Here is a 14806-nt window from a genome sequence, read left to right on the forward strand (position 1 = left end):
ATCATTGTATCAAACATGTGGCCCACGTGCTCGTAGTGTTTTTCTAGAAACTAGAAAAAATATTAAAATTAAATGATGTTGAAACGTCAATATTTTCAGAAGAATGAACTCAACAAAATGGCTATATTCAGTTTCTTTTGAAAATGATTAAATAAAAAAATATATTTTTATCAAAACATTAAAATAAATTAAAACATGAAATATTTGTAGTTCTTGTTCATGCGAATCTTATTAAAAAACCAGAATTATGAAATCTCTATTATTTCACGAGATATTGCAATGGGTAAATCCTCACGGGACACCTGTATATATATGTATATATTTAAGCACATCTTTAACCGTGGACACTTATTATGACAAATCTTTAACACATTATTTTAGAAAATTATAATCTAAATTCTAATAATCATGCTCATGACATGAATTTCTAGAAAATCATTGGTTAAAATCTGTGTAAAATTATCCAGCAGTCTGCACCTCGATAATGAATCATATTAAAAAATATAATTAATATAAATATTTATATGGTGCAAACTGTAAGCGGTAAACAGCAAGTATTAAAAACTGGTCCTTTGGATAAATTAATGTCTTGATTAAAATTGTATTATGCTAATTTGCAATTACAATTACAAAATCTATGATTGATAGTAGAATTAATTTAAAAATCTAGTGCCACGGCCCACGGTTTAAGCTAATATAAAATGATTCATGAATTATACGTATGTCTTTTACTCTTTTTAAAACATTAGAATATTCTCTAAGACGGTGTATTCCTCTTCCGCTGTCTTTATCATGCTAAGCCGCTAGGGCCGAGTTGAGACTTAAGAGTATAATCAATGAAATACATAATATTCTATTCTTGTGATAAATTGATAACAAGATGTGATGATAAGTTGATAAATATGATTAACCTTAAAAACGTTCATGTGACAACATAATATAAACACTACATGTGTTATTATATTTCATTCTTCATTCACTCTTTTAAGTCATAATGTGCACTTAAGAGATTTTATTTCTAACACAATAAAATAGGACAAAAAAGTTTAAATTTCAATATTTGTTTGTTTTAAGTTTAGATTATATTGACTCCAAACTATGGAGGACATTTCTGCAGTGTTAAATAAAAAAGCAGCGTTGGATGTAGCAGCTCAACAAAGCGTTACTGTAACTAAAGTATTAGACCCAGAAATTGATTTGGGTACACTTCTGTGTTTTGATTCAAATGATTTTGATACTCAACAACTCAGGTACAATTTTCCTCAATAAAATATGAACTTGAAATGTTATTTTGAGTATATTATGTAATATGTATTTGATGTTCATAGATCAAATCAAGAGGCATACTTAAAAAATGAAACTAGGAATAATGTGCAGTTACTAATCAACAAATTATTTGAATTGCCTATGAAAAATGAAGATGGTTATATGTATGTAGATTTACCAGAACCTAGATATAATTTACCCCGTGAAAAACCATTACCAACACCTAAACCACTTACTAAATGGCAGAAATTTGCCATTGAAAAGGGAATCAAGAAAACACCTAAACCAAAGGCCACATGGGATGAAATTCTACAGGTATTTTTTATAATTAGCATAAAATGTAATAATTTTAAGGGTAGGTTTTAACAATATTATTTCTATCCTTGCATCTAAGTTAACTTTTACATTAGAGATTTTGTAATTTTCTTCTTTTTTTTTGTAATTTTAAATTGTTTCATACTCATAAAAAAACATTTCCTTCATTACAAAGATATGAAACATACTTTATTAGGCAGTGTAATTTTCCAGAATTGTTTAAATACCAAAATAAATAATATTGTAGAAATATGGTTCATATAATTTTTTCAAATGTATAAATATTTTGACCAATGCTTGTTTATTTTAATTTTAATTAAACATTTCTTAAATTAATTTTACCTGAAATTTTATCAACTTAAAGCATAATAAATAAATATGGTCTAGTGTAGGTTTATTTTTACAGAGTATATTTAACAGTAACATATTCCTAAACTGTTGCATTGATGTTTATTTAATTTTTGTTTTTTAGAAATGGATACCAACTTATGGTTACAAAAAAGCTGCAGCAGACAAAGAAAAAGATTGGATATTGGAAGTGCCTGGCAATGCTGCTGATCCAAATGTTGATTTATTTGCTCAAAAGCGAGAAGCGAAAAAAGAACGTGTTGCTAAAAATGAATATCAAAGGTTAAGAAATATAGCTGCTTCACGTAAGATAAAAGTTCCTTCTGTTGGATTACCACCTTTAGAAGGAACATTACACTCAAATCAGGTAAATTGTCTTAAAATTTATAATTTTATTGTTTGTAATTAATTAATTGAACGTTTTTAATAGTTGAAAACAGCTGTTGATGTAGCTAAAATCTCAACAGCATCTGTTGGTAAATTCCAACCAAAAATAAGCAAGGAAGTAATATCTATTAAAAAAAATATACCGGGATTAAAGAAAGATAAAATCCCAGCCAAGGTATGTTGATAATTATGTGATTATAATAATTAAAAATTATATTTTAGTTTATTTTTTTATAAGTATTAATTTCATTTTTAATCATATGCAAGACCAAATTATATAGTATTTGTATTTAATTAGTGTATTATATATCATACATTTTTATTACAGAGTATGCAAGAAGAAAAATCAAGTAGTCTTCAAATATTAGAATCAATTAACAACAAAAAACCAAAATTCAATTTAGAAAAAGCTGCTAATAAAGCTATTCATGCAGAAGAAGTCGAGTAAATATAGTCATAAAAACTGTTTTTGAATTACTTTATACTATTTAGTATTTTTTTTTCATTAGGAGAGCCCGAGAGAAAAAAGAAGGAGGTGATAAAAAGAAAGGAGGACGTTCACGCAGCAAAGGATCATTTAAAAGACCTACTGCTAATACTGGCAAGCGTTTGGGAAAACAAAAAGGTGGACGTAAACGTCGATAGTTTCACAGTTTTTTATTTTATTTTAATGATGTATATGTTAACTTTATTAATAAAATACAAGTCTTTTTGACCTTTGTATGAATTATATTTTTACTTGTTTCAATTTAAAAATTCTGAAAGTATCCACAACCAAGGGTTACAATACCTTTTAAAAGGATTTGATGTTTACCATTTGTAAGGTGTTTTATACAGATAGTATTTAAAGTATATATTTATATATATGGGCTAAATGGATCTATTTTCATTCCATTATATGAATTAGTATAATGAGGTGATTTTCATTGAGAACTGATTTGAATGTTTTAAAGTGTTAACTTTGGATCCAATAAACAAATTGTTAAATTTATTTATCTTAAGTTACACAACCATTGAATATTTGTAAATGTTTACATTTTTATTGGATTAATATCTCAAAAATGTAGTACAAGATTCTATTTATAGGTTGTTTTTAATTTTTTATTTAAAGTTCACATTTTTATAAATTTATCAAATTCTATAAAAAATAATTATAGAATCTATGCATAATTTTTATAAGTAAGATATGCTAAAGTAATTCAATGTTTCTTATTATAGTAGTTCATATTGGAACTAAAAATTCTAAAAAAATATCAATAGTATGAATGAATGATATAATAAATACAAACAATACAATGTTTTAGGCAAAAGTTAAATAAATCTACTGTATTACTAATAATAAAAATTAATTACTTTAATAAAATTACTAAAAATATATTATTTTAAGTTCATTGAATTAATGGTTGATTGATTTTTAGATGATTAAAATTAAAATAATATAATTCAAATTTGATAAAATTGGCATACTGTTATTTATCGATTTTATTACTTACAAGTTACAAGTATTAATACAAATGGCACGGCTAACTTATTTTCCAATTACAATACAATTTTATAAAAATATAATCAAATTTTTATGGTTAATCAAAATATTAAAATTGTATTTTCATATGTTTGATAATTGATTATTTAATATTTTATTGGTACTTAAAAAAAATATATAATAACAATAATTAGTAATTACTATTTGTAGTTGGTGACATTAATTGCACTTGGGTAGCAATTGTAAATATAAAAATAATAATTTATATATATAGATTTTGAAGGTACATTTTCATAATTTAATTGTGCTTAATTGAAAATGTTATGTGAAACATAATTGCTTAATGTAAAAATTATTGCTATTCTCTGATAAGAAATGTTAAAAATTAAAAAATCAATGTACTTAGATGATTTAATATAAAGAACATTTAAATTTAAAAAAAAAGTATAATTTCGTGAAATAAAAGTGAAACAATTTATTATGTTACATGAAACCTAAAACTTTCATATGTAAATGTATATTATGTAATGTAATATGTATTTATATTAATACATGCAAGTATAATAATATGGTATATATGATATAGTATCTATGTCCTATATATTAAATATTAATATATGTATAATCGGTATCGGTGAATAAGTCAAGTTGAAACACAAAAATATAATTTTTAAAAAAAAATTTGATTTTTATACATAATACTTAAGGTAAAATAGCTAATGGATCAGTCAAATAAAATCAAATATGTACCTACTTATTAATTCTGTACTTTGTAATTCTGAATGGTCTTTGGACATGTATATTGTATATAATATTAATACCTATCTGCTATCTAGTTGATTTTCCATTAAGTATTGAATTCACTTTACTAATTGAAAATTTATTAGTTTCTACCTTTGATCTAGTATACGTATATGTGTTTTTTTATGTTTATCCTAATTTAATTTTAATTTTTATTATAAATTATAATATTATCTTTTCGTAGCAGCGCCTTTATCTGGTTGTCTGGTTTTTTCTGATTTCTCGTAATTTTTCTAAAAAAATGTTCATCCCCTTCTTTAAACTTTCTATAATAAATACTCTACTATATCTATAAACAGATACTAGATAGTATCAATGGCATATTTATGGTGTGGGGGGGATGGGTGATATGGGTGTTGAACACCCCCCATCGGCTGTATTTTATTTTATTTGACCAAACTGTACTTGCTCACGAAGTGCAAGAAATAAACATTTATAATTGTATTTCTATTATTTTTCGCAGGGTGTATTCTGATGATTTTAGTGAACAACGCATTAAACTTCTTCTACCCCTATATCACAGTTCGTAATTATAACTCTCCTCTAAATGTAAAAATATTTATTAGATAGTACAGTTATTTTCTATTAACTGTATTCCCAATAACTTTTTTTGATTATATGAAAATAAATAAATTTTTACATAACATTTACCTAAACTATTTATGTATACTTAAATCTAATTACCTACATAATAATATTTAAATATTATTTAAAAATTAATAATATTATTACTTTTCAAGATATTCTGAGATTATATTGATTTTAATAAAATAATTTATATGCTATTAATTAGTTTATAAAATATATGGATGGGTTTTATGAGAAAGTGGTTGTTAGATTTTAAAATTTTGCTTTTTGAGGTAAATAAATTTTATTTGAAATGTTCTTAATTTGGTGTTGTTTTGATTAGCAAGAACGGTCGTCAAATTTTATTTAGGTATATGTTTTGTGGGAAAAATAATTTATCATTATTGCAATTTACTAGGAAATATAGATAATATAAAAGATTTTATGTACAACAATTATATAGGGCAACAGAAAATTGAATTAATACATTATGTTGGTTTTTCAAGTACAAATGAATATTGTACTTCAAATATTCCAGTATATTGAATAGAAATCCGATGATTTATAAATTAATTATCGGTGGAATTAAATCAAAAGGAACTTAATAATATGTAATATTTTTAATTTGAAAATCACTCCACCAACATACGCATAATTCGCACAAAATTATGGGATAGTAGGTGGTTTTGATTTTTTGAAAAATATAATTTTCGAACCATTTTATCAACCTCCTCACCCCGTAATAGAATTATAACATTATTAATATAAAAAATGTATTTCCAACAGCACAAAAATTTTCTCAATATCGCAAACAATGCTCAACAGCGCCTTACATTATACCCTGATTGTTCTTACAATTCACAAGCTGTTGGTCATATTGACAACGATCCTTGTCACTACATCTAAGAGTGAACGCTCCTTTTCACCTCCGTAGACTTAAAAGTCATTTAAGAAATACCGTTGTAGAAAACAGGCTGAATGGCTAAGAATTAATGAGATATACCTAAATTTATAGCAGAGATTTTTGATAAATTTGCTCTCCAATGCCGTCACTTATAATTCAAATAGGTAACCATAATATGTACATCAATATATTCATTTTATTCAATTTCATGTTTTTTAAATACTATAGTTTGTAGTTGTTTGTTTAGTGTTATATAGTGTAATATTTATTTTATGTGATTTAGAATATAAAAGTTGTTATTTTAGTTAAATTATAAAAGTTTTATACAATTTGTAGATCTTACACATACTGTTTTAATGTAATAATTTATATCAATACATGGTATTTGTTAATATAAAACGCGGGTGTGGAGGCAGAGACCCACCCCTCCCCCTACGATAAGTTTATATAATTTTAAAACACCCTCATAAAATAAATCCTGGATATGCTACTGGTTAGGATGTTTTTATCCTCGTTAATCCTCCTATTCTTAAATATATTCTAGGTTTTTTTAACAATGAGTCAAAAGATAAACATAAATTGTTAATTTAAAATGTGCTAATAACAAGAACCGAAATTGTTGCCTGTTTTAGTAATTTGAAGATGATGTGTTCTGGTTCTTTTTGCTATTACATACCTATATATTTTTGTACTCATTCAATTTTCAATGTTAAGATATTTACAAATATTCACACAAATTCATATATCGTATGACTATGTCTGGCCACGTTACAAAAGTTTATTTGTGTTTGTATGTTGGAAATATGAGAAAACAAAATGTAGTAAATCAATAATAGTTATTAATACTGTTTTTATTTTTTACTCTATTAAAAATAAATAAATAAATAACTTTAATTATTACAAAAACTATAACTTATACAGACATATGCAATTGTAAAGTCAAACATGTTTTTATTTAAAATTTGTAACATAAAATTATACATACATTAAACATAAAGCAGTATCTAAATTAATATTTTAAAACATTTTTTCTTTTAATATATATTCATTATATAATATAGTAAAAATAGATACAATTATGACTAGATTTGTGTTATGACAAGAATCAATATTTTTCTTATTTACAAACTAAAATGTTTTCATTTTATTTTTATAACTATAACTATCCTTTTTTTAATACAAACAATACAATTATTTGTTGTTTTATTTTGCGTTCATACAGATTATACTAACTGCCTAGTAAATTTACACTGTTGAGCAATTTTGTTTTATGTGGTACAGAGGAACTATAGTTAAGGAAAATGTTTGTCTGTTTGAAAAATAAACATCACAGCCAATTTGTACTCACCAAACTTTGGGCTGTATTTTTGGAACTTTAACTCAAGAGATTTAAACTCAAACTAACCACCGATTAAATCTAAACTGGCAGTAAATGTAATAAAGTATTAAAAAAAAAAAAAAAAAAAACGATTAAATTAAAATAAATATTTACAATTTAAATGTCTGTGTTTTTTTTTAAGTTTCATACTCTATGTATGCAAAAATGAAAAATTAAAATTAATTTTTATTACAGCAAAAAAAAAAAACTAAATTTATTACATTAATAATTTATTGTAACAGTATCCACTGTCCACCCTCCCCCAACCAATTATTTCGTACTTTGTATTTCGGACAAACTGAAAAATGCAGAATCGTGCGTATTTCGCAAGACGTGTCTATAACATAATATGATGGTGAATATTATAATTGCCTAGAATTCTAATATTTTACTAGTCGTGCACTTCGAATGAACAATAATAATATCATAACGATGATTGTAAACTTGGGTGAAAAAATCACAGACACAATATAATATATATATTATATAATAATATATCATGATATAAATAATTAAATACAAACGAGGTGAGGAAAACAAATAATAATAATAATAATAATAATAATGAAAAAAAACGAACAAAATTGGACAGTACGAATAGATTTTTACATGCGGAAGAATAAAATAATAATATGCATCATATATAGATCGGCGACGAGACGGCGCCCAGCTTAAATAATATGCGTTTCTCGGCCATAACTTCGGACTGCTTCACCGTTTCCTTCGCCACACACACACACACATAATATTTATGCATATATAAGTAGGTCGTGTGTAGATCGGTCTCCTCAACAGGGATGGCTCAGGTTGTAAGCGACAGCGAACAGTGTACAAATGGCGTACACACCGAGCGCAAACCACCATATGAGTTGCTCGTGGAGCTTTTGCTCGAAGTTTTTCAACACCAGCAAACCGATGGTGAGACCGGCCAGCGCGCCGGCTATGTGGGCGACGTAGCTCACGGGCGGAGCGTTCGACGACGGTTCAAAGGCGTAACGGCAATACACGGCGAAGCCGACGTCCACGCTGGCTGTGAATAAAAAGAGAAAAACGGTAAGGTTACTAAGGTTAGGTTAGATATTTTGTCAACGTCAGAGAGGCGACGGGGAGAGGTTGGCTGGTGGTAAAACCTGTATATTTTGTACACCTCCGATTATAGTAGGCAAAGTTTTAGCGATTGAGTGTCGATATTCATAGAGGTTTCATTGTATATTATATATATTATTTATATAAAATTATTGAGCTTTAAATTTTTATTTCTAAATGTATTATATCAACGTTAAGTTATATATAGGTAAGTATAAGCGTATACCTAATCCATTTTATTTTAATATCATCTTGTTGTACTTATTCCATTCTTAAGAAATTGAACTATTTTTTTTTTTAACATAAATTATTTTGATGATTTGATAATATTATATTTTAATAAAATTTCAGATGTGGTTTCAAAAATACTCATAAATATGTACTAAAACACGCGAAAGATTAACCATCGACCAAAATTATAAATGCAATAATTTTTCTCAATCAACTAATTTAAAAATTATTTAAAATTTTTATCCATTTAGACTATTTATATGTATCACATATAAGTTACTTACCGATGAATAGTATGCCAAGCAACCGAAACACGCCGAATTCCATGTTGTTATAATTCTAAAAAAAGAAAAACGATTAGATTTATTCATCGTAACAATAAAAAATAATCGAATTACTGAGTTTTAGTATTTATTTACGTAACACAATTTTCAAATTTTTAGGTATAGATACGTAGAAATTATTCTTTTTATTTGTATGCAATATTAAATTGTTTATTTATAAAAAATAAAAAATATTCATTCTCATGAATAATACTTAATTTCTATTTAATATATGTACTAAAAAGGTGATAATTGGACATAGGGTTCAATATTATATGTCTATAATATATATGGTAAAATGGAATATTGTATTTACAACACTACATCAAATCATCAGTTAATTTTCGGTAAATTTTTGCATATTTTCTTAAGTATTTAATATATTTTTATTGAGTAAGTCTTGAGATCAACAAAATAATTTTTCTTACCAACATAACGTTAGCTAAATGAGCAGCCAGTAGAGCGTATACTCCACCTGACGCACCAACGAGATACACGTTACTGTCAAAAACTGATGTACCCAAGGAACCTAGAACAAAATATCGATGATTAAACAAAATTAAATTATTTGTTCCTATTTTTTGTAAACGTTGTATGATATTCTGTTAAATAAATAAAATATACATTACACGAAGCTCTTTAAGTTAAATATATACCTGCTAACACACCAGCCATGTATACAACCCCTATTCGGAGCGAACCATGCACCATTTCTAATGGAAGACCCACAAGCAATTGAACGGTCAAATTGAATATTAGATGGACCCAACTAAAAAATAATAATTACAGTTAAAAAACTTATAAATGATATAAATTAAAATAAAATATATAGGTAGGTATAAATATTCGATTCGTAATAGTTAATAGGTAATACGTTAAATTAATTATTCGTATCTCAAAGAAAATTTTTAACGTCAAACTTTAACACTTACCCAACATGTAAGAACATGTACAACATAAATCTCCATAATTGTTGTCGTTTGTCAGGTCTATATATGAACACGCTGTCCATTGGCACAGGAGCGGCGACTGATGCCCATATGTCACCGGGAGCAGGTGTAGAACCCAAAGTTAGAGAGTAGTAATATAGATATGTTCCCAACTAAAACAACGAACAAAAATACCACGAATATTGTAATACACAATTAAATACTATACATTAAATATTATGTGGAAAACAATACACACTATTTGTACCAGTAACGTAATCAGGATTTTTAAGGAGGTGTGACAAGTGGCAACTAACAAATTCAACCAAGAAATTTATCTCCATTAAATTTTTAATTTTATTATTAACATGCTGATAAATATTACATAATGTAAATTATTTTAATACATACTAGCTAATATTTACTATTATTATGTAGGTCAATTAAATAAATAAATTTTAATTAATATTTTTTTACTGTGGTGCAATAAGTGGAGGTTTGGATCCAAATCCACCACTATTGGTGCACCATTCATTTGTTAATTGAAAATAATATATTATAGACACTAATATTTTGACCTTCAAAATCGACCTAAACCTTTAAACTTAAAAATGCTGTTATCAACTTAGAAAATAAAATGTTATGTAATTATTATTCTAAATTAATATTTTATAGATTAATGTTATTCAATATCTATATAGTTTCTATGATTCAATTGTAAAATTATAAGTAAATCTACTTTTCTGTTTTTTATATAAAAATAAAATAAATGATAAGTTTTTATTAAATTTAATATTTCAATAATTACTTATATTATTATTATTTCCTTTAATATATTTTTTTTGTTTTAGATATATAGATTAATTTTTTTATTTTTATTTTTATTCATAATATGTTATCTCAATTTATTCATTGAAAACTGTGGAAATGGATTGAAAATTATGTCATTATTCATCCTTTATTACATAACAAAATGTAATATTACTCTTGCCAAATTATTTTATATGTATGTACAAAAATAACAACAATATTTATGATGAACAAATTATCATCTTTGAATATAAATTAAAAATTATATTCGATTGATTTATAATGTGTTCAGTTAAGCGTTATGTTATATGTGACAATAAAAAGTCCAAAATACAATAAATCTAAGTCAAATTAACCTAAATTAGATTTTTTTTTTTAAAAAAAAACTTAAGTATAAGAATAAAACGAATTAATTGTTTATACCTGCAATGAATTTGTAAATATTTATAAATAAAAATTGGTAATATGTCTTCACTTTACTGAAACTGCCGGTATTTAAAAGATTATATTTATTAATATAATAAAAATAAAAGTATTATACACCTACAATAATTAATTTAAGCACGTTGTACATATATTTCGAAAACCAAATTTGCTAACAACAACGAATTGCCAATATTAAGTCTAATTTATAGGTACTTTTGTTTTCTACATATTTCGAGTATAATTAAGTATAGGTGCACTGAAGTTTTCTATATAATTAAATGTATTTATTATAATCGAGCGGGTGCATTACGAGATATTAATGAGTTTAGTTTCCTATATAGGTAAAAATGTAACAACAATTGAACATCCCTCCTGCAGGCTGCAATTATTAACAGTTTTAAAAGTTTATTGATGAAAAAGTTTTGTACAGTTTTTTGTATGACTTTTTGTTAAAACCATATGGTCTCCTCCCTCTAGAATTTTGACTTAATTATAATTATGCCTACCATAAGTAAATTTTTTTGATTTGTCATCCTAAAATATATTTTAGATAATTATGTATCAAAATAATTAATAATTTAAAAATCATTTTTCGAACAGATTAAACATTTAATTTGGTTGCAATTGTAAAAATGACTATTTTAACTTTTAAACTTTTAATTGTATAACCTTTTTTTCTGGTTATACATAATAAGATGTTCTTGTACCTATTAAGAAAATGAATATTTAAACTTAATTCGTTCTATTATAAATACGCAGGAAACGGAGTTCATAAGGAAGTGAGATGTTAACCCGAAGCGTTTTAAATGTGCCAAGTTTCTGAAGGCGTTATAACTTATTGTAGTAGGTACTTATTATAAATATAGGTTTTGTATTTTTCTTTTGTCCACCGCGGTTTCACTTGAATATGTCAAATGTAAGTTACTAAGTTAAAAGTTGAAGAACATATAGTTTATATTTAATATTTCATAATATATTTATTCGGGTAATATTTAATTACTAAATAATTTACATCGCTAAATTAGGTAGATACCTTGAAGTGTATAAATATTTATCACATAATAAAGTACTAGCTAGGTTTACCCTACCGTAAAAATAATTTGAATACAAACATTTAATTCAAAAATGAAACATTTTAAGATATTCTTTTGTACCCAAACATGGTGTTATTTTAAAACGCACTGCATATGTAAAATATATTATATAAATGAGGTTATTTTTTTTTGGGACAAATCCCAGACAGAATAAGAGCACATGTCTCTTTTGATTTACAGACGTTTCGATTTCCGGCATTACGTTTCTTGTGGGTGTATTATAGTACTTTTACGACACACAAAAATAGACAGTATATATTCACATTACGTAATACTGGATTTTAAATATTATAGATTGCTGGTACGTTTAGTGATGTGTGTTTTAGAAGGAACTATTTACTATAAATCGTAAACAGTTTTATAATTTTACTTGTATGTTTCATTATTTTCATGTATAATAATATAAAATATTACTTACGTTTTCTTTTTATTATATACCTAATATGCATTTAGTGTTTGATATGAATGTTATAATTGATGTTATAGTAAACTACAAATTATTATTATCAGAATAACTATATATATATTTTAGTACATATATAATATTAATTATAGTTATAAAAGTTGTACTATTTAAACTAAATCGATAGCTATATGGTACGTGTAATTATAATTTACAGTTAAATATATTATGATAGTTAAATTTATTATCTATGTACTTCGGTAATGCATACATACTATAAATATTATATATGTATTATTATATAATGAAACGAAAAAACTAATAAAATAATTCTCATCAACGTTTTGAACAGATACGTTTCTAAGTATGTATTTGTAGTTTTAAAAAATTACTAATCACAATATCAGTAATACACTTTTTGTTCATTGAGTTTTCTTTCTATACGAATACAACCAGTATAGAATTATGTGGAATTGCGTTATTTTGCATGAAATTTTGAATATAATATATATGTATTAGATATTGCAAGCTGCACAATATATAACTATGAAAGGAATTAATCACTCGAAAAATCCAGAGGGGATTATGCCTTTTTAGAAAGGTAGACAGCTGTAAACAGTAAATGGTTTTCTGAAAATAGGAAATAGCCTGGGTCTCGTTTAGCCCCCGAGGGTATAATTTAACTCGCGTTTGACATCTGTTACAATTTCTTTTTCCTTCTTTACTTTTACTCTCTATATACATCTAAGCCACGTGCCACATGGTGTCTAGTACCTACATATAGGTATAAGGTAAACATCAGAAATCATTAATGATGGTTACTTGTTATTATATACTATTTTAATGACGTACAATAATATGTCTTACCATTATTTTCGAAAAAAAACTACTCGCAAAAATGATAAAAATAATACTTATGTTTTATTAGTTGTAATATACTAATACTTTTCTAAATATTATATACAAGTAATATATAGTTTTCATGACGTGTGGGTAGTAAGTATAGTATATTATACTATGTTATACTATTTTATTTACTACACTTTATTATTTTTGTATAGCTGTTGCAGCAGCTAGCAGCTAGTAAAATTGTATACTTTTGAAATATTCAATAAAATAAATCGATCTATACCTAGTTCAGTTTTTCGACAGTTTTACTTAACTTTATATGCATTTAGTGTGTGTATAGGTTCACCCTAGGGTATTTTTTTATCAACTTATACCGCGGTGCAGAATCGTTAATATACATTGTGTTTTATTATTTAATTTAATTACGCTCTAAACGTGGTTCTCTGTAGTATATCTTTACACATTGTGTTTGTGCTTTCACACTAGATTAATTTACCCTCTCCTCCCTTTCATAGCATGACTAATTCCTGGTTTGTCACTGTATATGCATTACAAATATTTATAACTATAGTAAACGGATTTTATTTTAAACTTACCTCAAAAATTGTAATGAGTAGTATAAAGAGTGGAGGTGGGCAACAGCGATAATTGTCCGCATAATATTTCCTATCTCTTTCGTCCGTCAAGAACTCCTCTGCCACAAGACGTACCATTCTGTAACAAAAAATGTAACATAAATACTTTTAGATCATATACTAATACATAGTATATAATAAAATAAACTAAAAACTCAAAAGACAACAGAAATAATAATCACTATCAATGATAACGCAAAAGTCATCGGTGTGACATAGATTTCGAAGAATGGAAACAATTTAGTAACGGAAAATAATTCAATTAAATAGTCAACGGTTTATCATGATTTAGTAAACTTTGGATTAGAAATGTATTTAATTTACGGCGGTTAGGTTTTAAGGTCAACTGTAGTTAATAGTATGTTCGTGTTTAATTATAATAATAAAATAATGAACCAACGTAAATCGTTAACTTGGATGATTTCAATTTCAATTTTCCTGAGAACATAAGAGTTATTTTTGCTAATTAATAGTTATATTTAAAATAAAACACATTTATATGATAATATGGTATTATAAATTACTAACAATACAAAGATATTAGCGATAACGACAACCAAGTAGGCAAAAT

General features: G+C 25.6%; 2 protein-coding genes across 5 annotated transcripts in view; one reads left to right on the forward strand and one right to left on the reverse strand.

Moving 5' to 3' along the window:
• Positions 1-950: 950 nt before the first annotated feature.
• On the forward strand, positions 951-3048 carry LOC113548509 (ribosome biogenesis regulatory protein homolog). The gene is made up of 6 exons (XM_026949418.1): positions 951-1250; positions 1329-1581; positions 2054-2296; positions 2360-2491; positions 2645-2760; positions 2826-3048. Exons 1-6 carry the CDS (start codon positions 1099-1101, stop codon positions 2959-2961), a joined length of 1032 nt encoding a protein of 343 aa, XP_026805219.1. The 5' UTR covers positions 951-1098; the 3' UTR covers positions 2962-3048.
• Positions 3049-7966: 4918 nt separating this feature from the next.
• LOC113552793 (protein rhomboid-like) overlaps positions 7967-14806 on the reverse strand; it is an 87882-nt gene continuing 81042 nt past the window's right edge. For 2 of the 4 annotated variants that reach the window (XM_026955741.1, XM_026955749.1), the window contains 6 exons: positions 14197-14314; positions 10022-10191; positions 9746-9858; positions 9518-9618; positions 9051-9105; positions 7967-8479 (listed from right to left, as the gene is read on the reverse strand). In XM_026955741.1, coding sequence (XP_026811542.1) covers positions 8238-8479; positions 9051-9105; positions 9518-9618; positions 9746-9858; positions 10022-10191; positions 14197-14314 — 799 coding nt within the window. In that variant the 3' untranslated portion in view covers positions 7967-8237. The remainder of the gene's footprint in view (positions 8480-9050; positions 9106-9517; positions 9619-9745; positions 9859-10021; positions 10192-14196; positions 14315-14806) is intronic. The other 2 variants (XM_026955733.1, XM_026955724.1) reach the window with 1 other exon arrangement.

This window comes from Rhopalosiphum maidis, chromosome 4 (assembly GCF_003676215.2).
Source record: "Rhopalosiphum maidis isolate BTI-1 chromosome 4, ASM367621v3, whole genome shotgun sequence".
NCBI lineage: Eukaryota > Metazoa > Arthropoda > Insecta > Hemiptera > Aphididae > Rhopalosiphum > Rhopalosiphum maidis.

Excerpts from the sequence above, each read along its gene's own strand:
- LOC113548509 (XM_026949418.1), top strand. The coding sequence starts at position 1,099 with ATGGAGGACATTTCTGCAGTGTTAAATAAAAAAGCAGCGTTGGATGTA. Across the intron at positions 2,492-2,644 it reads AAGATAAAATCCCAGCCAAG|AGTATGCAAGAAGAAAAATC; the intron begins GTATGTTGATAA and ends TTTTTATTACAG. Across the intron at positions 2,761-2,825 it reads ATTCATGCAGAAGAAGTCGA|GAGAGCCCGAGAGAAAAAAG; the intron begins GTAAATATAGTC and ends TTTTTTCATTAG.